This window comes from Triturus cristatus, chromosome 7 (genome assembly GCF_964204655.1).
Source record: "Triturus cristatus chromosome 7, aTriCri1.1, whole genome shotgun sequence".
Taxonomy (NCBI): Eukaryota; Metazoa; Chordata; class Amphibia; order Caudata; family Salamandridae; genus Triturus; species Triturus cristatus.
Window position 1 is genome coordinate 911,830,928 of NC_140590.1, and position 24,619 is coordinate 911,855,546.

At 43.4% G+C, this 24,619-nt stretch overlaps 1 protein-coding gene across 1 annotated transcript in view; it reads left to right on the plus strand.

Annotated features, from left to right (window-relative positions):
• Positions 1 to 24,619, plus strand: part of WWC1 (WW and C2 domain containing 1) — a 389,597-nt gene that overhangs the window by 114,546 nt on the left and 250,432 nt on the right. Inside the window, exon 2 of the mRNA XM_085617843.1 lies at positions 12,814 to 12,923. Coding sequence (XP_085473969.1) covers positions 12,814 to 12,923 — 110 coding nt within the window. The remainder of the gene's footprint in view (positions 1 to 12,813; positions 12,924 to 24,619) is intronic.

A 24,619-nucleotide genomic window follows, 5' to 3' on the forward strand; every position in this document is an offset into this window, starting at 1 on the left:
TGATTTCTGTTGAATATTACTTTTGTCGAATGTAATCTTAGGTGGTTTACTCCCAGGGAATTTACGACACCGTCTCATGTCATATTTATCTCCGTTTCTACAAGAAGTCAGTGGCGTAACATAAGCCCCCGCAGTGCGGGGGGCCCTAAGCACCAGGGACCCCCCACAGCAAAAGTGCTAGGTGGGGGGGCCAGGGAGTGGGCCCGCCTCCATGTACTTTGCAGCCCCCGCCTCCCTCAAGTTTCATTACGCCACTGCTAGGTTCACAGATATCTAAAGACTGATGCCAAACCCAGTAACACATTCCTAAACCAGTGCTTAATTTGAGCTGGTGGGCAACACCGACTCTATGTATGGGGACTTGCACATCTTTTTTTTGTATCAGACATTTCCTGATATTAAAAGAGAGGGAAAAACAAATGAAGCGGAAAGACGAAGGAGAGAAAGACATAAAAACACAAAGGGAGAGAGCAGGAACCTGCAAGAGTGAGATAAAGGGACAAGGAGTGTCTGGTAGTGGATTAAAGAGGTCTGGGGTGTATTCAGGTCTGTGCATCCTTAGTACTCGGGGAGCCAAAATGTAGTTGCGCTGGTCCCAAGCTTCTGACAGGGCTTTGGACATTGGCACTCATTATTTTACAAATTAAGCACTGCAGTCAAAACCACTGAAAGAAGGCAGAATTGTTCCAGATGGGGCCTTAGTGAAGCAAGCAGATACAAGTAGAGCTCACTTTCAGTCATGAGCAGAATGTTGTCCTGAAGCAGTTGAACTCAGAGGACTGTGGTCTTCAGAACAAAATGGTGACCATAGAGAGAAAACTACAGCCTTTGAGTATATGTACCTGTGAACAGATTGGATAGCAGTGACTTTGAGACACTGGGAATCAAAAACGGTGGTTAGTTGTGAAAATGGGTATCTAGGAAAAGACTTTTAATACTGTTGATTTAATAGGATAAATATTTCTCATTTAGGAAAAAGTCTTATATCACTGGGGATACAGCAAATCAATATATTAGGATCTGTTACGCCATTCTTCTTTTCATCAGGGGGATGGGATGTGGAGTAACGGCCAGAGCTGCCAACTTTGGAGCTGGGGAACCAAGATCGAGTCTCTGTGTTGGCTCACCATCCTGCGATTCTGGGCAAATCACTTAATCTTCCTGTGCCTATCATAAATGAATGTGTTCTTGAGTAATGCAACTAGTGCTCATGTAAAGCACTTAAATACCTTCGGGTCAACTTTTCGCTATATAAAACTACAAAAGAAAAAAAAGGTGCATTTTTCTAAATATATTTTCAGCTATAAGTCCATAAACATGCAACTCACTGAAGTGCTGAATAAGGGGTAATTTCACAAAAAATGTGTAATACGCCTTACAGGTTTATGCCTATAATGTATACAGAATCTTTAAGGCATTCACAAACTCACAGTAGATATGCCCAAAACATATGCAAGTCCTTGTTTTCCACGTGTAGTGCCTGTTAAATATGCCTTCTCCGGTAAATTGCCCCATCTCAGTCTATAACCGGGAGTACAATTAACATCAGTGTGTAAAAGTAGCATATCTTTTTATTTCGGCGGTATACCTTTTGAAGAAAGCCATTTCCATAAGAAATAAAGAGGTGTGTTGTTTACTTCCCCCGTTTGTATAGGCACCGTATCGTACTCCTTACAGGGGTCACGTTCCACAGTGTAAAATGATCTGCGAGTTGTTTGTGAATACCACAAACCTATGCATTTGCCGGTGTTCACAGATATTTGTGTGGCATCAATTTTCTGTCACCCTCTATCCACAAAATGTTCCATGCTCCACCACAAATCACAGATTTACTATAACGCACAGTCTGCCATATTGGCAGGTTTCCCGCTATTGTAAAATCAGCCTGCAGGAAGATATATCAATTGATCAGATTCTTTCAATCTGGATCAACACATTACCACTCATTGTTACGTTTTCTTACACACAAATTACATGTATGTGCACAACTTATATGAAGGAGCTTGGTATTTTTGTTTGGCTTAATATTTTGGGATTATCACAAAGCTGCTTTTCAGCCTTGTGGACTTAGTCAAAGATCACACCAGCCTGCTGTACTAGTTATAAGTGTTGTATTTTTCTCAACTCTGGCCCTGACTTGAAAATATTTATTTCAGTCGGTCAATGTGAAAGAGTAACTTACGTGCACATGGAAAAAACGTGCGTCTTTAAAATGTGTTCTTACAATAGTGGCCCCACCCACCCCCCCCCCCCCCCCCCGCCAGCAGATGCAACACTTGAAAAATAAAATGATAATAAAACAGGTTTATTATCATATTATTTTTCTAAGCAGGGCCGAGTCCTGGGGGCGGGGCCATCGTGACAACTTATGGCAGAGGAGTGGTGAGCACTCCTACAAGTGTGCATGTGGATTTGGCCAGTCAGGTTACGACAGACAAACTGACATGCGCACTGAGTTGTCTCCAATCCGAGCTGCATTGCCGGGGTGGCGACAGCAGGGACAGGCTCCCAGTCTCTCTGGGAGGACAGATCCGACCACTCAGTCCAATCTCGGTGCTTGTGTCATGCTACTATCCGCATAAGAGTATTGTCTGGATTGGCCTTGGAGGAGTCTGGGAGGCTCAACCTGTGCTGCAGTGGAGCCAGAGGAGCAGCGATGCGGCGGGCAGGGGGGGAAATGCTCTTTTTTGTTTGTTGTATTTTGTGGTGTTATTGTCATCGTCCCTCCCGCACTACCTCACCACTTTTCCCTTACACCAACCGCTACTGAGGACAAATCTATAATAAGATCTGCTTAAAATTTATTTATAAATTTAATTTTGTTATGAGGGCCCAGCAGCTGCAAAGTGTACCGAGCCATGCGTATTATACTTTTAATTAACATGGCTATCTGCTACGCTACAACAGTAAATAAAAAATGGCTTCCAGACATCACAGTGCAAGACCATGCAGGCATCATGATGCAGGGGTGCACATAACCTGCATCATGACACATGTGTGCATCTCAATAATATTAATAAAGAGCATTTATAAAGCACGAGACTACCTCGGGCGAGGTGTCCCGGCACTAACACGCCAGCATCCAGAGGTTAAAGCCCAAGCACCTATTCCCATTGCTTGAAGAGCCAGGTTTTCAGCACCTTTCTGAAATCCTGCTCCGAGTTCAGCAGTTAATGGAGTCATTAAGCTATTAAAAAGCATTAGGCTTAAGGCCGAACCCTGAGGCCCTCCGCATCTGAGCGGCTTAACTGAGGAGATGTACGGGAGGAGAAAAACTTGCTGGTCACGACCATTGAGATAGGATGCAATCCACTCAAGTGCCGTCCCCTGTACTCCTATGTGCTCAAGTCTTTCCAGCAGAATTACGTGCGTCACTGTATCGAATGCAGCCGAAAGGTCTAATAGCACAAGCATGACTGACGATCCAGCATCAACCGACAGTCAGATGGAGTCAAGCAGCGCCGTTTCTGTGCTATACCCTGCGCAGATGCCAGATTGAGCGTCGTGTATCAACTCATTGGCTTCTACATAGTTGGCTAGTTGTAAATGAGCCAACTTCTCTAGCACATTAGCCGGTGCCGACAGCAGGGAGATAGGCCTGAAGTTGCTAAGTACTTCCGGGTCGGTGTTGGCTTTCTTTAGGAGAGGTAGCAGATAAGCATGTTTCCACGAGGCTGGGAAGATTCCAGACCTAAGTGAGGTGTTCCAAATATTATTTAGGACCGGATTGAGCCTCTCAGCCAGCATCCTAAACTGCCGAGCCAGACAGTGATCCCCAGGTGACCACGATTCGCATTTGCGAAGTTCGGCCAGAGACACCTCTGTGGGAATCGGGAGAAAGGATGTAAAACATGCTGGTTATTAGGAGGGCCGAGGTCGTCTCCCGTTGCTCTGGGATCTGAAGCAGGCGGAAAAGAGGAGTAGAGCTGCATAATCTTTTCTTCGAAGAAGTCAGAAAGACTAGTGAAAGGTCCTGAGAAGATCGGAAGCTGTGCTCAAATGCTGCAGGATTAGTGAAGGATTTCACTATCCTAAAAACTTCCCTTGAGGAGTTTTTAGCGCTGGCAATACAGTCAGCCAGGAATTCCCTTCTCTTGGAGTGAAGTCATTTATGATAGTCTTTCAAGGCGTTCTTAATTATAGGTGTTTTTAGCGTCCAGTGAGTATGACTTTCTCCACTCGCGTTCCAGTGTTTTACAAGTGCTTTTTTCGTGTCTGACTTCCTCTGAGAACCACGGGGCGGATGGGGCAGATCTGGATAGGCTAACAGATTTCAGAGGGGCAGTTTTATCAAGCGCTGCCATCAGCCACGTGTTAAAACACGCGGCGTCGGGGTTATCCGTATTTGCTTGAGCATCTATCTTGGAATGGGATTTCTTTAATAGAAAACTAAATGCAAGATTGCCAACCGTGCTTGTACATGCATCATGACACGTGCATTTTCATGCAGCTGCCAACCAACAAAGCATTGACAACCCCTTTGAATGACCTTTTACAGCCTAGAATTACTGGCTTTGCCTCTGCTTGTTTTTACTCTCTAAAACTGCATTACTTTGCTTCTTTATGCGACTCCACTTTTACCATGTTCTGCTACTGCAGCACTAAGAGGTGCTGCGCTTATGCACATATGTCAACAAGGAGGGTGTGTGGGATATATCTTAGTCTTTTCCTTAAGTGTGTTCCAAATACTTTAAAGAACCCACATTAGTTGACATGATGGATCTCCAATCATGATGCAAAGACACTACACAGCAGGTGTGGCTGACATTTTCTTTCATGTTTATTATGTGCATTGCACGTTATGCGCTCCACTGTGGCTGAGAACGTTGGGCTAGGTCACAAGTGGGATCTGATGTGGAAAGAGAGCGTAATGAGCATTGTTGAGCTTGGCGGGTGCAGCAGAAATGCAAGGGTCCCACCTGCAGCAGCTGCTGTTGGGAGCACCATTATGCACTATCCTAATACTGAAAGCATAACGTGTATCCAGTGTCTGATGAAATATTCCCTACATAGAATACTGGAACCTTTAATCCCTTCTGTTCAGGAAATACCCATCAGTAAATTACCTCTCTGCAAGTTATAGGCCAGAGCCAATGCAGCTGCATCGCGGCAACAGAGGAATTACTTAGGGAACCAGTTTACCATGTCCCTTCTAAACTGCGATGCAAAGTCAAATGTTGATAGAAAATCAACTTTATACAACGGGCTCATCGCTTACCCCTATTTCAAAAGGATAAGAGTGGTAAATTTCCACGGCCGATTTTGATTTATATAGGCAACTATCTGCTTCGACAAGCTATTTCTCTAAAAGCACGGCCTAACACTCCAGTCACCATTGACTCTACTATCTTTTTTGTGAGATCTGACTTAAGCAAACTCACGTTAGAAAGACGATGGAAACTGAAGCAATTCATTGATCCAATTAAAGAACTTGGATATCAAGCTTATTTGCAGGAACCTGCTAAGTTGAAAGTGATTAAAAACGGCCGATCTTATTTCTTTGTGGAAGTAAATGAGGTTGAAAGTGCTATTGCCTCCTGGCGACAGGGGAAATGATTAAGCTAACAACTATGATAGTGTCTAAGGCTAATGCTAATGTGCAGTGCATACGCTTTTTGTTGATTTTTCAGCTATATCTTGGTTAGTTTTTAAAAGTTTATATGGTAATTGAGCGATTGCTCCTATGAACATTGGGTAGCACATTGGGTAGCACAGGTTTCTTCCTCTTTCTTTTTGTGTTGCTGTGGTTTTCTTATGATTAGTGTTGAAAGCCTGGACCCTAACAGTGTTTTATCCGCTCACTGACTGCCAAGGGAACGGCAGTCAACCGAAATGGGGGGACCAGAGGGGGGACCAGAGGGGAGCTACTGGGTGGGAAACGGGGGAGGGGAAAAAATAAAAAAATGCATCATGAGTACAAATATATCTATGTTCTTTTGGCTAAGAGAAGCTTATATGGTTTGCAAGAATGCTATGGTTTTTTTTTGGGTAGAAGCTCTGTCAGAATTTATAATAACAATATCAATTAAATGTATCAACTAAAACTTCTAGTTTGGAATGTGGCTGGGCTTAACAATCGGAATAAGAGGAGACTAGTATATGAGGAACTTAGGATGCATAACCCACAGATAGTAGTTATAATTGAGACTCATATTGCATATAAGGATAGACAGTTATTGAATCAGTTAGGCTATGATCTTTTGGTTTGTACAGACTTCAATGCTTCAATTCGAGGGGTGGCCATACTGAAGCATAAACAGCTTAAAATAGAAGTCAACAAAAAAATGACGGATAAAGCGGGCAGGTGGGCCATGGTACAAGTGACTTTGGAAGGCCTCCAATATATAATTTGTGGGGTTTATGCTTCAAATCAGGATGAACCGAGAATAATTGATCAGGTCAATATGGAATTACTTACTTGGGAAGGGGAACGTATAGTGTTGGGTGATTTTAATTGTGTTATGGATTATAATATGGACACAACCAGAAAGGGTGCGTTGCAAAGGATGCGTAAGACGAGGGCTGCCATCTTAGATTTGGCTAATATACATGCAATCAAGGATGCCTGGAGATATCTTCACCCACACTTAGCAGGGTATACTTACTATTCATCCGCCCATAAGCTCTGCTCGCGTATCGATATGGTTTTTGCCTCTAACTCTATACTGTCAACTAGTAAAATGTCAATATGCCCTAGGGTGACATCGGATCATAACCCGATTTCATTCATAATAGAAATTGAAACGGACAGGCATCCACCTAGACCCTTCTCTTTTCCCCGGTATCTTTTTTCTGATGCTAAGTTTGTGAGTTTGCTGAAAGGACATATAAAAGATTTTATCGATATCAATGGGTCCACTACATCTCCTCTGATGGTATGGGATGCTTGTAAGGCCAGTATCCGTGGGTTTACACAACAGTTCGTTTGGCAGCAAAATAAAATCAATAGGGTTCATAATAAAAAATTACTAGATGATATATCTAATATCGAAGAGAGGCTATCTAAGATGCTAGTTAATTCCGCCACTACAAGGGCTAAAGAAATCGAAGATTTAAATGCAAAATTGATGGAATCAAGATTAGTTTTGAAAAATATTTTTAGGGAGAAAAGCATTTCTAAATTAGCTAAATATAGGCTAAATCAATATGAAAGTGGGGAGAGGATAGGAAAAATTTTGGCATATAAAGTGGCGGAGGATCGAGCCCAAGCGTTGATCAAGGAAATAAAAGGTGACGATGGACAATTATATCAAGATTCTAAATCAATTTTATATCAGTTTGCCACATACTATCAAGAGTTATATACGCCTGAAACAATTCCAATAGGAGATAATATAAAAGTATATCTGACAGAAAATGCTGTACAGAATATAAAGGATGAGCAAGCCGATCACTTGGAGGCAGATATAACAGCTGATGAAATACAGGCAGCTATCAATTCCCTAGCACTGGGAAAAGCTGCAGGCGAAGATTCAATCCCCATAGAACTTTATAACAAATGCATGGAAGAATTAATTCCTCTTATGATTATGGTTATCAAAGCTATTGGTAAAGGTGAACAAGCTCCAAAGTCCTGGAATCGCACTCAAATTATATTTTTTCTTAAGAAGGGGAAACCCCCACAAGAGAGAGGGTCTTATAGACCTATATCATTAATCAATGCCGATGCAAAGATTTTTGCAAAGATACTAGCAACAAGGCTTGCGTCACTAATGCCACAGATGGTTTCACCATTTCAACACGGGTTTATCCCCAAACGGGATACTACCGCACACATTAATACTGCTATATCGGCGTTTGATGTTGCTAGGATGTATCCCACCCCACTCGGAATGATCCTTTTAGATGCGGAGAAAGCTTTCGATCGCGTGGGGTGGGACTTCCTCTGGGCAGCCTTGGTTGCATTCGGCATAAAAGGTCAGTACCTAAAATGGGTTAAATCCCTATATGATCAACCAAGGGGTAAAGTATGCTATTCAGGACTGTGCTCACCTATCTTTCCAATTGAACGCGGCACTCGACAAGGGTGCCCTCTGTCTCCTCTGCTATTTGCTTTAGCAATAGAACCCTTTTTGATTGCATTGCACAAACAAGAGATGATTGTACCGTTCAAAAATGGCCTTAATGCATTAAAAATAACTGCTTACGCAGATGATGTAGCGGTTTTCTCTACAAATGTCCCTGAAGCTATATCAGGTATAGGTATTGAAGCAGATAAATATGGTATGGCATCAGGGTATAGGTTAAATATTAGCAAAACACAAATAATTACAAATTTTACTTCAATAACACCAATAGATGGAATATGTAATGTGGCAACATATCTCGGGGTAAAAATATCTTCTAGTATTGATTCAATAATTGCACTCAACTACGAACCTTTATTAAAAGAAACTTCTCTTCTTCTTAAGAAATGGCACAAACTTCCAATGGGGATTTTGGGGCGAATTAACTTAATTAAAATGAAGATCTTACCCAGATTTCTTTATCTTTTTCGGTCCATACCTTTAAGAGTATGTAACACTTACTTTAGTAGACTGGAGGGCATCATCAGCAGCTTCATATGGGGGTATAAGAAAGCACGGCGGGCGATATCTTTGCTCAAACTCCCCTATGACCAAGGTGGACTCGGGCTACCAGACTTTAAATTATATTATTGGGCTGCTTTTTTAACTCGTTTTCGCAGCCTACTTATTTCTGACAAATGTCTTTATTTTCACAAATTTACATTAGGGGATGACGCTACTATGTTTCTGTATAGACTTAATGACCCCAACTACTTTAAACGAGTACGGTTCAAGACGATTCGGGACACAGTGAGCATCTGGCGATCTATTCTTGTTAGGAATAACATCTCCCTATTTCACACCAAAACACCACTCTGGTATAACCCAGGGTTGCCAGGTGTTTTTCACGATCTAGCTACTTCTATGCTCTCGGATAATGGCATAAATAATTTGGGAGATTTGTATGACCATACTGGATTTTTTGATTTTGAAAAGTTAAAGATGATGAATAAAGTACCAGAAAGGGCGTGGTTTAAATATAATCAGATCAAGGATTATATTACCCATAGAATAGGCCTTGATAGTATATCTGAATCCGAAATCTGGAGCTGTATGTATAGGGATTCTGACAAGGCACTGATCAGGTGTGGTTATAAGACTTTCTCTATCTTAAATAAGGATGATATTAGTAAGGTGGCAGAAAAGTGGAGCACAAAGTTGGGTGTGAATGTAACATCAGATTTAATAACTTCCTCATTAAATAGCCTAAATAATGCAGTTCAATCATCTAGTCTGAAGTTACAGCTGTTTAAAACTGTGTTTCAACTGTATTACTCACCAGACAGGATACTAAAATGGGCTTTTAATAATGATCTGAACGATCCGAATGACCGTACAAAATGTCCTAAATGTGCACTTAAGGGGGCAAACATTGTTCACATGTTTTTTTCATGCCCCGAGCTATCCATTTTCTGGAAGGATGTAGTTGGTGTTATCTCGACTAAATTGGCTAGGCCCATTATACCTACGCCATTGGATATTTTGATCGGAGTTGTTGGGTTAAAAAATAGATCTCGTGATTTGATGAATATACTTTTCACATGTGCTAGATTAACTATTGCCAGGGCCTGGATACAAAGCCATCCCCCCACGGTCATGGAATGGTGGCTTCTGGTTAAAGACATTTATGATATGGAAAACACTTTAGCGATGATTAAGGGACTGAGGCAAAAACGAAAGATACAGGAAATTTGGGGAGTAATTATGTCTTAACAATTTAACGGAAATATTGCTTTTTAGTACTGTTTTTGATTGATGCTTTATCTTATATGAGTTAACTGACATTGTTTATATATGTAGCTGATGTTACTCATGATGCTAATAAAAAATTTCAAAAAAAAAAAAAAAAAAAAAAAAGAAAATCAACTTTGCAATGAATCTCCTCTCTTGACCAGGATTCTTAACATTCAGATGAACCTGTCAACCAGAACTGTGAGGCATGCTAATAGTACACAGTATGACCTTTGTCAAGACTGTCTGTGCCCTAAAGTTCAGGAACATTCCTTTCATAGCACAAGTCCATCTTGACAGGCTTCCAAAAAGTAGTAGCTGTCGTAATTACGCAAGAAGAAAACGTTTTCCTAAGCCCATAATGACATTTTCGCTCAATGTAATGCCTTTAAGTAACGCATTGATGAGTGTGTCCGCTTTGTGTCGCTGCAAAGTTTTATCACAAGAGTCTGCTCATTCTATAAGAAGAAAATAGGGCAGAACTTCCAATGGATAGAATCTTTTCCCAGAGTAAACATTTAACATAGGGAAGGTGGCTGTTTCCTCTTCTACCTGGGTCTGTCCAACATTTATGTATTAATAGTTTTTGATATAGCGTTGCTGACCTTGAGGGGTGGCAGAGTGTTTTACAACAATGATATAATAGCAAACGTTCTGTGGAGCACAGTGCATGCGTGCAAATGACGGTACTAACACAACTACATACCATCACACTCCTACAAGTGTGACAGTTCTGACAATTCCAGGCCCCCAAAGCTATAAAAATTACTTGGGAGGCAGGAATTCATTTTTCATGTATGTTGAATTAATAAACAACTGTTGTTGTGCTGATCTCCGACTTAAACCGACAGTGCCACCATGTGGCAGACTGTCGTATGTGCCGGTGTTGGTAATTAAGTGTTGGTGCCGAGCACCAGAAACCACCAGCTCAAATTAAGCAATGCTCCGTGATTTATTAGTTTGCAAAGGAATCTAGATAATTTACATGAGTCCGATATATGCACCTGATGATGCAAAGAATTCAAAAGTGTCATCGATGACAGATGAACACATTTATATAAGTAATCTGCTTTACTTCTAGTAAATCATTTTGTTAGGCATGCATGCGAGCAGTTTGATACATTACCCCATTTAACCACAGTATGGTGACGTGGCATCCAGGCTCAAGTGAGTATGACAGAATCCCATGTCACCGTCTTATGGTTTATATGAATATTAAATGTTCTGTTAGTTCCCAGGTATTTGCTGATGAGTTTCATTATCATAGCTGTAAATTCCGTCTTGTGCAGGGGACCATGCTAGAAAAATGCAGTCTCCTAGGGTTGATGGTCCCTAGGTAGGACAGGGACTATGGAGTAAAACATACTAGATAAAAGAATAATTCCAAATATATAATAATTATTATTCATTGAAAATTTATTTATTAATTTAATTATTTTGAATACATTTAGTGCAAAGTTTGCTGGACTAGTTTTCAACCACGTCATCATTCTTTTAGAGAAAGTGGGGCGTACAGGTATGTGTTGGACTACGTTCCATGCTTCTTGGTGTGGCCACAAACTTAATTCAGTCCACAAGTTGGTTGTGGACTGAATGAATTGATGCAATCTGTAGTTTTCTTGGAAGGTAGCTAAGAGTGGAGGTGCAGGCATGCAACAGCAACACTCTGGTTCTCCACGCGTGGCATTAAATGAGGGCGTGAGCCAAGGCTACCCACAGAGTATTTGCTGTTGAGTGGATGCCTTTTGGGCTAGTTACATGGGAAATAATTTAAAAAATAGGCTTTCAGTTTAGGCTCAAAAGAAACAAGTTTTCAATTTAAAAATCTCTGGTGATGTTTGGCTTATGACAAATGAGTTGAGATCAACCCATGCTGTTGTTTGGCCCCCGTTCTGTTTGTTCTGTATACTAGTTAATCTTTAAAGGGGTCTCAACTTAAGAAAGATCAGCCCTCATGTTCTCCTCAAAGGTGCCCGTGGTTATTACTTGAGAGCCAGTAATCTAACTTTAACCTGCCAGGCATTTTGGTCTTATGAGTGGAGTGCATGTAAAGTACTGTATAATAGAACTTTAAGTGGAGTTAAAGACGAACACGGCCCAATCATTAACAAACTTCACTTGTCCCTGCCTCTTCTAACTCACAAGGGCCCCACAATTGCAGTGCCCCCACCCCACCCCTCCCTTACCATGGTTGTGGATTGCGAAGGTCACAATTTTCCAGTTTGATCAAGTTCTGGCGAATTCCAGATGGACTAGGTTGGCCTGGAATATACAGGAAGCACATAACCTGACTACATTTGCCTTGATAGCATAAATTTTCTTATCAGATCGTCCTTTCGTTTCTGTGTCATTTTGTTTTGCAAGACGGCATGCTTTCTTGTATCTGGGGAATGTGCCGACCCATGCTCAAACGCTGGTCAAAGGTTAATTTTAGTAACGGGAACAAAGGCCAGGAATGTTGTGGTTAGTTCCGTAGTGCGGACGATGCTTTACTGGTTGCAGTAGGCAAAGGTCACGTCATCGGTTCCTAATGCAATCTATTTCTCAAGGCGAACACTGTCCTTTGTTAAGTACACAGCAATGAACGAGTGGTGTCCTGCATCGCCTTGTTTTTTGCATCTTTAAAAAGGTTTGTACTTGGGAGGAAAGGCTAGCGTGCTGTTCCTACTGCTTAGCATTGTATAGCAATAGTCCACACCCAAAGCCGGCCTGTGTTTTAGCAGCAAGAGTTGTTTACGACCAAACAATGCCGTACATGTTGTCCTACTGACGGAAGGATGGCTGGCCAAGGTTGGGAATGCCTTTCGGCCACATACAGTAAATAAATGGTTCATAGGTTTACTTTTCTGTTTTTAAACAAACAAGTTGAGCAATTTTCTTGGGCGGCACGCCAGAAAACTTTCCAGCCCTGTATGCCTGGCTTCCATAAAGGTCACTGATATTAGGATGATTACCTTGTTTGTTTTGTTCCATGTACTGCTTTTAATACAGCTTTTCTTCTTTTTTTTCTGTTTAGATACACCAAGCCGCTCACCTTTGCTGACTGCATAGGTGATGAGTTGCCTTTGGGATGGGAGGAGGCCTACGACCCTCAAGTTGGTGTTTATTACATTGATCACAACACTGGTGAGTGGCTTTCGGGTGATTGTTAACTGTGTGAATTAATCCAACATGCTCTCAAGCTGTTAGTGGTATCTTACTTCTGTCTTAGTTGTGACCCACTTATGAATCTCCAGCAGAAAGATACATTTACTCACCGGGGGAAAAAAGCTCTGCCCCCCCCAGAGATCACGATGCATAAATTAGAATGAAGACTGACTATAGATAAGTGCTGAATAGCTCCCGTTTTGAGATACACAAGACCGCACTGGACCAGCTGCAATCCTCAAGCTAAAACATCTGTATTGTGGCACTGGATTACAGCAATGTCTTTAACTCTGACCAAGAAAGGGACAGTGCCATCATAAGCATTCTCTGTGAAAACAAGCATTTGCAGTACAATAGGTCTCGCATTTGCGAGAGTTTAAGCTACTGGCATTGTAAATGACAATGCCTTTTATTTATCTGTTTTGATAATGAACACATAAATAAAAGGCATTGTCATTTACAATGCCAATAGCTCAAATAATTGTAAATGCGAGACATATTCAAAGAAGCATCTGCCATGGTCCTGGGCTGCTTGGAAAGTGGAAGCGCACATGGCACGCTGAATGTTGCAGCAAAGCACGTCGTGCCTGCAGTAGGAGAAACCCATTAAAGAAAATGGTGCTTACAAACTAAAGAAGAAGTACCATGTAATAACTGAAGTAAACGGGCCAGTCCTCATGGGCGATTACAAATGAAGACAAGGCGGTACTAAGGAGGGACTAACACGCCTATTAACAAATCAGAAACCAGAATTTATGAAGGGCAATGACACAAGCCAATGACAAATATGGGCAGAGCTTCTATTCCATACGCCAATACAGCATGTCACAGACCAGTGCATATGCTGCCCAGGCTCGACCTAAAAAACAAATTGTGTGGTCAGTATATTGAAGAATCCAAATGATAAAATGGTTGGAATTTGCTAGAGGTGGCCAGGTCAATCTATTTCATATCCCACGTGGTTTGGACATGCAACGCTAGCTAAAATGTCATTTGGAGCAGGTTGTCCTGCAGACTTTGTACATAAAACGAGCATAATGTAACACGTGCAGATCCCTCTTTATAACCAGTGACATAACCAGTAACATTTAAAGACCTCAAGTAGGAGAAAGTCATGTCCGCTAGACAGACCTAATGCAGTGGTTCGTATATTTTCTCTGTTTGTGAACTGCAATGTACAACCCTGATGTCTAAGAAATGTAGGCAAAGAAATGTAAACATGCAAAGGGTTACCTGTATTTTTTTTTTTTTAACGATTGTTTCCACCTACTGAGGTAATTAAAACTTTATAGTAATGTAGCTTTACATATTTAAGCATGCCTTGTTCCAAACCGAGAAAAGGGACAATTAAAATAAATCTCAATACCATTATTATCTATATAATCAATTTTCCTTGTTCCTACTTTTTAAACACAAATTTAAAATTACATCAAACTACTACTCATACTAATCAATAACCATAAGAAATTATTTAAATAATCTGTATGTAATATGTATAGAAGTATCAATTATGCAATAATCCACAGGCACGGCCAGTGATGAGACTTTATAAAGGCTTGTGATGTATAGATAGTTTCTATGCATTTTATGTTAATTGAATGTATTGCTTTAGAAATATCATAAACGTTTGTAGTATTACGGTATCCCAGGTCAGAGGGTGATTCCTCAGTACAAAACTTTAGCCGTTAGTCAAGCCCCTGAAGTAAAACATTAGCCTTCAACTCTCATGTCTGTGCCTCTGGTATGAGGCAAGTTATTTATTTTGACTTGTGATCAATTAAATATTGAAGATAATGTTTATGTTGTTGCTCAAGTTTCTAATGCTACACATCCTGTTACATCTAGTAGGCACTCATTTTTATCACTGTGAACTCGTCACTATTCACAGACTTTGGCAACGATATTTGTGTGTATCAAACGGTCCGTTTTTCAGGCAACGGTCACTAATGTGTAATTTACTTAAGTGAATACTAAATAAATTCTTCTCGTTGCGATCTGAGATATCTGTATTGCAGATGTGTTATTAGAAGAGAACGCCTGTATGCGTTATGGCCCAACAATGTATCCTTGATACTTTAACATTGGTTTGAGACTCGCAGATATGCTCTTTTTGTATACATTTCGTCACTTTAATCTCATTTGATACCTTGACTAGTTTTCATCATGGACACTCTATCGAAATATTCCATACTCTGTTTGACAAGCCTTTTCTTTGTCCCACTCTGGATTTCCTTTTCTGAAAGTTAAAGTTTTACTTGGAGATAAACTTTCTAAGAATCTAGAATAATAATGCAAGACATGAACTGGAAAATCGTAGATTCGATAGCCCATACATTACTTTTGATTTGAGTAAATAGGATAATCTGGGCATCTTCTGCGATTTTTGCACTTCTATGCTGATGGGACACAAAAGCACGTATGGGGACATCAAGACTGTGGCACCCCACAAAGCAAAACGAAACTGATAACATGAAAGTGCCCAATCGGCTACAGAGATTATTAAAAAAAAATCTTACATTTACAAATCTATAAACCCAGTGGAGATTTCGTGGAGGTGAGTATTTTTCAAATTGTAAAATATTAAATGGTTTATTCCTCTTCAATCCTAGATACTTATTGCACATCACATCATGTGGAGTGCCACATGGGTCCTCGCTTCAACCCTGCTGCTCAGTATCTGTATGTACCCCACTGGCACACACATTAGAGCTGTACAAGATGCATCTTTAAATGTATACCAGTAAGGCTCCAAAGTCGCATCCGACTGGATAACAAAATGTTGAGCCATGCAAGCATCTCCCGCTGTCTAGACCACACATACAACTGTATGAGAGCTAGCCTCATTTGCCTGAAAGGAGCAAAGCCACATGACCCTGTTTCCTGGAAGAGAGGCCTGTAAGTTTTCAGTACAGAAGCCCACAAGGCAGACAACACAGTGAGTCACTACCTGGAAAACAGGATACTGCGGGATTGTATGAAACAATGGTACGTTGTTTGCACATCAAAATAACTCAGTGGTGAGGGCATTCATTTACAACTGCCCGTGCTCTGGTAAAATCCTCAATTTTCTCTAAACTGACCTAAAAGGTAGTCTGAAAAAGTCAGCTGGGATGTGCAAAAATGTACAGAAAAGCATCAGCCACATCAGAGGTGTCCTTGACACGCACTTCTTGCTCAAAGTGCAATCTGGTTTTAAGTTTAAAAAAATTGCTCCATGCTTAAAGGCTCCTGAAACAAATTACTTACCCAGATTAAGTGGGAGCTAATTCACCCTTGATCTTCCCAAACATTATATCCTTCATATGCTTACTTACAGGGGCTTTCAGCCAGCTCTATCCACTGGGGTGCTGTTGTGTCATTCCCATTTTACTTCTTCCCACTACAGTATATAGTAGTCGGCAAAGAGTCAGCCCTTTCCCGCTATTGGACTTTACTGTGAGTGACCGCCTATTGCTCTTTCACAAGGAACATATTCACACACAAATTTGCTCCCTTCAATGACGGGGACTACGATAGCAATGCGTGCTTTTTAAGATCAAAAAATATTGGTGCTTTTTAATGTTTTTTTCGTCTGCACACTAAGTAGTTCCTTTATCTTTTGGAGACTACCTTGTCAATGTGTGCTTTCTAAGACCAAAACTGTATTTTTTCATTTTTAATATTGACGACGTCCTGGCATCTCCCACAACATTTTAGAACAATCATGGCAGTGCAGAGCAAGCATTTTCTATAGCAAAAAAGCAGGCAGCCTGTGTCGAACAGATTGGCTCCGATAATGCTTGTTTTTGTTAGTTGTGTATGTGGCTGCCAGTGTATGTTGTTGTTATTGCAGTCTTGTGTTGGCATTTTTTTAGAACATGGTTCCACTGTCATAATTGCTCCTGTGTTGTGTGAAAAGAGTTGTCTCCAGTGTGCATGGGAACAATGTCCCCACCTAAAACTACAGGGTTCAAACCATTCCCCAACTGTCAGAAACAGATATTGGTGATGGGCATGCACAAGTAATACCTTTGGTGGCTGAGCTCAGGGCTCAATTCCAATTTGTATGGATAAGTTGCCCTCAACCCAGAGACCCCTGGCATCATGATGTGAAGCTGTATATTGCCGAGCAGCTGAAAAACCATGGAAGTCCAACAAAAGTCAAGAGTGCGACTCATTTCTGCTCTTGAGGCTGTTCTAGAAACGGGGGCTCTTTGTCTTCATCTGGTAAGTCGAAGTGAAAATTGAAGAAACACAAGGCCAAGAGGGGCTTGTCCCATCCTGACACTCGCTATCTTTATAGAAGACATGAGGGCTTAATGATGTCACTTAGGCCTCGCTCCTGAGCGCCATTTGAGAAGCTGATTCCACAATTAATCCTGATGCTGCCAGAGTTTCCTGGGTCATGGGTGACACCACAGCAGATCAAGACCTTTAGGGAGGCCATGTTGCACATTGTAAGCACTCTTCCAGTTCTGTCTGGCACACCTTTGGGTCTTAAGCACCAGCCTCTTTCCATGTTGACTCTGGTGACTACTTCCACTCTGGTTCCTCAACCTATGCTGGTCCCTTCAATGTTGACTCTGGTCTCAACTCTGCCGGTATCAGAGAGGAACCGTTTGGCAACGCCAATGTGCGACTCTGAGACAAACCCATCTTCGCCCCAACTGAGGTCATGTCCCGAATTTACTCCGATGCACTGGGTTCCCATTAAGTGAGATTCCGACAAAATACTGCCTCTACAACTGAGCCTCCCTAATTTAGCCCACAAGCTTTTCAGTTCGAACTTTGATTAGAGTTTTCCACCAGTAAGAGCTGACCACAGAGATGGAAGTGGATGATTTTCTGCCACAATATGATCATGACAATTTGTATGTGGACTTAGAGGAGACCAGTGCGGCTTATTACTTCGACTGATACTGGGTTGATTTTGCCCAGTCAGAGCCATCAACAAAAGAAAGTGCTTCCTTTGCTTTAGTAAATAGTCGTGCTGAGAGGTCCTTGCTTTACAACTTCCATCTGAGGAGGTCAAGACTAATGTTTTTACTAACGTTTTACAGTCTAGGCATGCCTCCTTTTAGCCCCTAGTGCCAATCAACAAAGCTCTAACTAATACATTGCTGGGCACCTGGTTTAAGCCTGGCTTTTGCAAACACAAGGATATGATGGACGGAGCACTGAAGCTTTTCAGACACTTACCCCCAGTCACAGATCTGGGTTGAATCCATCATCGTTCTTTAGCTCACTGCGCCACATGCCATATACAAATCAGTCTTGACCCTGTAACTCATGGGAACAGTCCAGCCCGAACTGCCAAGCCAGGTCTTCCCTGGACTAGAAACAAGCATCCTAGGACCGGTTTCGGGATAAAACTCCTCATCAGCCAGGCTAGCTTGAATCCAGTGGCAAAGTGAACAAGGGACCCACATCTGGGCCTACCCCACCAACTTAGGGGGAACAACGCAAACACAAGGAAATGATGGACAGAGCGCTGAAACGTTTCAGACACATCCCCTGTCACAGATCTGGGTTGAATTCATCATCGTTCTTTAGCTCTATTCGCCTCCCCAGTTCAGACCCAGCCATATGCAAATCAGTCTTGACCATGTTCCTCCAGGGAACATATCAGCCTGAACTGCAAAGAGGTCTTCCCTGGAACGTAAACAAGCATCCTAGGATCAGTTTTACCTACCAGCACAGGCAGGTAGTCAGATACCACAGGCTGGTGCTACGCGACTGTGATTTTTTTGACTTAACACCCCACTCGGATAGTCTAGTGGTCCAGGCCTCCGCCAGCAATGGAAATCCAATTTATTCCTTATGATTTCTCCCCGCACAGGGAGTTGGAGTGAACTGAAGCATTTGGGAAACAAATGTCTTTGACCAGCTTAGCTTTAAAGTCAGTCAGTGCACATTGCCTGCCAGGATGATATATGCACTCCCTATGGGACATGGTCAGTCACATTTTGCTGATGTTCCCGAAAGACTTTAGGGGCCACCCGGCACAAACTATTCAAGAGCATCAGGATGCTGCCATATATGAGATTTTGGCTGCCCTGTTTACTGCTCTTTGTTTGATGTGAGCAGTTGAAACTAGCTCGATGTTTCGTCACCACACGGTAATGAGATCCATGGCTTTTCTTGTGATATGCAGACATCCCTTGTGGATATGCCTTTTTTGATGGATCCTGTCTTTTTGGGGAAAAAGCTGATTACTCCTTCGCGCGGTTCAAGGAAAGCCAGGCCACAGTGTTCTCTTTGGGCCTTTTGACACCTGCCAGATAATCCCCCCCATCATTTTAGACCCTTCTGAGGCTACACCAGTATAGGCAATATCAGCCCTCCCCACTGCTGCAGTATTCTCAGTTCTTTCAGGCATGGCTATAAGGCAGACAATGTAAGGGCATCACAGAGAGCAACCTTTCTAGTTGCCCATTCCTGAAAAACCAGCCTCGACGCTGCTTTAGATTACCCTAAACTGTGCACGCCCATCCTGTGGGAGGCCGAATCAAACATTTTCTCCAGAGGTGGCAAGCTATAATATCTGACAGATTGTTCCTCAAAATAGTTCCATGGTGCTGTACCCTTCTATGACTTTCCTGTCTGCCTCATCTTTTGCCTATTTCAGAGCGGCTTTCAGAGGGCATATGTCCACCTTGCTGTAAGAGGTGCACACTGTGCTGCCCAAAAGCCCAAACTATTCAAGATGGTCAGGATGAAACAAAATATGTGACTTATGCTTCCTTGTACACTGCTGATTGTTTAGTGTGAGCAGTCAGCACTAGTGTAGTGCTCCATCATCAAACGGAAATGAGATCCATAGCTCTTCTGGTGATATGCAGGCTTTCCTTGTGGATATGCCTTTTGATGAATCCTGTCTTTCTGGTGAAACAGCTGATTTCACCCTAGAGCCCTTCAAGGAAAGGCAGGCCATGGTGCTCTCTTTGGATGTTTCTACTCCTGCCAGACAGTTTTCCCCAATCAGGTTTGGCCCTTCCGAGGCTACTCCAGAGGTTTGGCATACTGGTAATGGATTGTATAGGGAGTTCTCTTTCCCTGCTGCAGTCTTCTCAGCCCTGTCAGGCATAGGGATCAGGCAGACAATGTACAGGTCACCTGGGAGAATGACTTTTCCAGTCCCCCACCTCTGCGGCATCAGCCTCGTGCAGCTTTAGTCTGTCCTTATTGGTGCACGCCCACCCAATTGGAGGCAGAATCAAACATTATCTCCTAAGGTGGCAAGCTATAACATCCGACAGATGGGTGCTCCACATAGTTCCCTGGGGCTATGCCCTTCAATGGCTTTCCAACCTGTTGCATCTTACTTCTACATGAGAGCAGCTTTTAGAGGGCAGCTGCTTATCTTTGTTGTAAGAGGTACATGCTGTTCTATCAAAAGGGGCTTCAGAGAGTGTACTGGACTGAGAAAAAGACACTGGTTGTTACTCCTGCTATTTCCTTGTGCCGAAGAAGGATGGAGACCTTCATCCTACTTTAGATTTTCGCCCTTTAAACACCTTCTTGTTAAAGAACAAATTCCTAATGATCGCACTGGCCCAGGTTTTTGCCTACCTTGAATCAGGGCAACCGGATGGTAGCCTTGGACCTATGGGGCACGTATTTTCATGTGCCAATCTTGTAGTTACACCTACGACTGAGGGTATACAAGGAGTGTTTTTAATTTTGTGTGCTTCTCTCCAGCATCACGTGTCCCTCTGGTGTTCACAAAAGTTATGGCAGTGGTTGCTACACACCTTTGAAGGTTAGAGATACCAGGTTTCCCCTACATAGACGATTGTTGTGGACAGCGGGCTCACCACATTGTCATAACATTGGTTTCCCCAGCACACGCTAATGTCAACATGTATTACATAAATAACAGATATCAACAATTCCTGTCTTCCTTTGTATTTGTTAGGTTTATTCTCAGATGTTCTTGTTTAGTTCTTTTTTAGCCTCTTTTTAGCCAACAAGTGTTTTGTCACCCATGGCAGGTGGCTGCAACTTCCTCAGGGCTGCTTCGTCAGTATGGTTAGTGTTATCTTTTAACCAGTTGTAATTCCATCCTGGTTTCCCCAAATAGTTCTTTGTCTTCATTCGTTTTTCTCTCCCAATCGTGTCAGTATTATCCCTTATTATTTGTTGTCATCCGTATTACCGCCTTCCGAGTGTTTGCTCGTGCAGCCTTCTGTCATCCCAGCGAGAACTAAACAAGAACATATGAGAATAAACCTATCAAATACGAAAAATATGACAATGTTAGAAATGGTATTTTTGGTAGGCTAGTGCATTTGCCAAAGCCAGGCAGAAACCACCAATCTAGTCAGGATAAGGGAGTTACACTCCTAAAATAACCCCTGCTCACCCCCTAGGTAGATTGGCACAAGCAATCTTAAAGGCAGTGTGTAAAGCATTTGCACATATCCAACAGTAATACAGTGTAAGCACTACAAAAAGACACCACACCAGTTTAGAAAAATATGCAATATTTTTATATACTTAAGGCGAGACCAAAAACGATAACAATGCAGTACTTAAAAATCTTCATTTATCAAAATATGCTTGAAAAACAGTTCCTTGAAGTCGATAGCTCCGTCCGGGGCTATCACGGTGTCGTGAACAAACAAATTCAAGCAGTTCTGGCTGACCGCCTGTGCCGAAGGCCAGCCACGGTGTCGGGAAGGCCCACAAACAGTACCTTTTAGAAATGCAGGGCGCCGGCGACCCCCTTGTTGAGCTTCCGAAAGCACGGCATCCACAGGCGTCGGTTCCGGAAGTCGGTGCAGGAGTTGTCGGAGCCCTGGAAGTCACACGCGTTGCAGATCGAACTCCTCGCTGTTGAAGTCAGGAGTGCTGGCGTCGGTAGGCGTCGGGTGCTGCAGTGCGAAGTCAGTGGTGCGGTGTGCGGTGCCCTCAGGTCACGGTGCGAGCAGTGGCTCGGTGGCAGCATCAGATGGCGTCGTCGGTGAGACCAGGGTCGCGGTGCGAAGTGAATGTGGTGCTCGTCACGGTGCTGGCAGGTCGCGGTGGAAGCAGCGGCGTCGTCGTTGCTGAAGCGCTGTCGTCGGCTGACGAACTGGAGTTGATGGAGCTGGCATCGGTAGGCCAAGGCTGCGGTGCGGCATGAGGGCGGTGCATCGTGTAACTTTACGAGCAGTGCCCTCGAACCACGGTGCAAGCAGAGGTGTAGATTTCGGTGTGGAGCGGCGTCGCTTGGGATACCAAGGCGTCATCGTGAAGCGAGGCGGTGCGGCGCCTACAGGTCACGGTGCGAGCAGCGGCTCGGTGGCAACATCAGCAGGCGTCGTCGGTGAGACCAGGGTCGCAGTGCGGCGTTGTGGCAGTGCCCTCTGCAGAGCCTTGAGGACACGGAGTCGGCAGCGGCGTTGTAGACATCGTCGGGTTGCTTTTCTTCTGTTGCAGCACAAAACACACAGTCCCCAGTGCTGAGGGCAGAAGAGCTTGAAGTCTTTGCTGTTCCTGAGACTTCTTGAACAGGGGGCAAGCTCTACCTCAAGCCCTTGGAGAAACTCACAAAGTAGATCGCAGAAGGTTCAGTCCAGTCCTTTCACTGCCCAAGACAGAAGCAGCCACTGCAGGCCAACACAGCAAAGCACGCAGCAAAGTGGTAGTTCCTCCTCACAGCTTCTCCGGCTCTTCTTCTTGGCAGTCTTCTTGGTCCAAAAGAGTTCTAAAAGTCAGGGGTCTGGGCCACAATATTTATATCCCTAAATCCTTTGATCTCTTAGGCATAGAGGGTATGTGCCCAGCCAGAACCAGTTCTGCCTTCTCTGGTGTGTCTGGCAGGAGGTGGAGACGGCATGGTCAGAAGCAGACCAGGCCCTTTGAGGTGCAAGGAAATCTCCTCCCCCTTCCCCAATTGCAGCCCATGTCTATTCAGCCCTTTTCTGACCCAGCTAGACTGTCTGGAGCCACTCCTGCTCCCCAGCCTTCTGTCATCCAAAACCCAGACAGGAAGTCCACATTCCAGCAGAGCCACACAGGAAGACTGAACAAGAAAATACCTACTTTCTAAAAGTGGTATTTTCAAACACAGAATGTAAAAATCACCTTCACTAAAAGATGCATCTTTAGATTCTGAGTTCAGGAATACTAAACTTTATTTTCCTACCTAATTCCCCGGGCCAGTTTTGTTTATAAGATGTTATAAACAAACTCCCCATTCTGTCCTATGGGGAACTGGTAGCCTTGCAATAGCGAAAAACGAAATTGGCTGTAATTCACTATCAGAATGTGCCACACAGACCAGGGCATGTCCTACCTTTCACATACACTGCACTCGGCCCACAGGGGTACCTTGGGTCTACCTTAAGTGTGTGCACTGGCCCAGTCGACATGGCAGTTACAAACTGCGCGCAGACTCCGCAATGGCGGGTCTGAGTTTCCTTTTCAGGGCTACTCACGTGGGTGGCACAATCAGTGCTGCAGGTCTGCTAGTAGCTTTTGATTCACAGGCCCTGGCACAGTCAGTGCACTTTACTAGGGACTAACAAGTAAATCAAATATCCAATCATGGAAACACAAATCCATAACACAATTTACCTCCGGAGCACTTCCACTTTACCACTGATCAGCAGTGAGAAAAGTGCGCAGAAACATGAAGTGCGGAAATCACACCGTACTCCTTGGCAGAGGCTTTCCTTCATAGGAGTGGTCCTTGATGTCTTCCCTCCATCACTTTGAGTCCAGGAGATTAGGGCTATGATCCTGATTTCTGCCTTGTTCCTGGGACTCAGTAAAATGGTTTCTGAGGCTTCTTGGCCTCCTGAATCCTACTTGTTGCTCTGTAAAGGAATCTGAAGTCTCAGTGAGCCCAGAACCAAAGGAACCTGTGGGATTCCATCCAGGTTTCAGAGGAGACCACAACAGATTTGCAGTGGTGGCTTCTCAACTGCAATTGGACTAATGGCATACCCCTCTCCCTTCCCCACGTACAGCTGATAGTGGTGACGGATGCGTCACAGTAGGTTTCGGGGGAGAACATTAGAGATTTGCTGTGGTGGCTGCTTGACCACTGTTGGACCAATGCAAAAAATGCAGACCCTTCTTCCTTCCTCACACACAGCTGATGGTGGTGATGGATGTGTCACCGCTGGGTTGAGAAGGCCCCTGGGAGAAATGGAGATCTGAGGACTCTTGTCTCTGTTGAAATCATGACTCCACATCAGTCTGTTGGAGAGGTGAGCCATTCGCCTGATGTTGAAGGTCTCCCTACCATCCATCAAGGGGAGGCTGTTACAGGTTGTCACGAGCAACACCACTGTCATGTGGTACTGCAACAAGCAGGGCGGAGTGGGGGCCTGGGTCCTGTGCTAAGGAGTTTTCTAGTGCACCAGGGCTTCCCCCTGATTGATTGTAAACCACCTAGAGAGATCTTTGAGCGCCATGGAGGACGAGCTCAACCAAATGTAGGTCCTACTGTGTCCGATCACGAATGGCGGTTACTCCCCAAGGTGGCACAGGGCATCTTCCAGCAAATGGGAGAACCGTGGCTGGATCCATTTGCCATGGTCTAGAATGTGCAGTGTCAAAACATTTGTGTGCTGGAGTTTCCAAGAATTCATTCGACTAGAGTGGAACATGGGATTCCTGTACGCCTTTGCACCACTACCTCCCTTGCCCTGAGTTCTGAAGATCAGGAATGACTGGTCATCCTAGTGGCTACAGACTGGGCC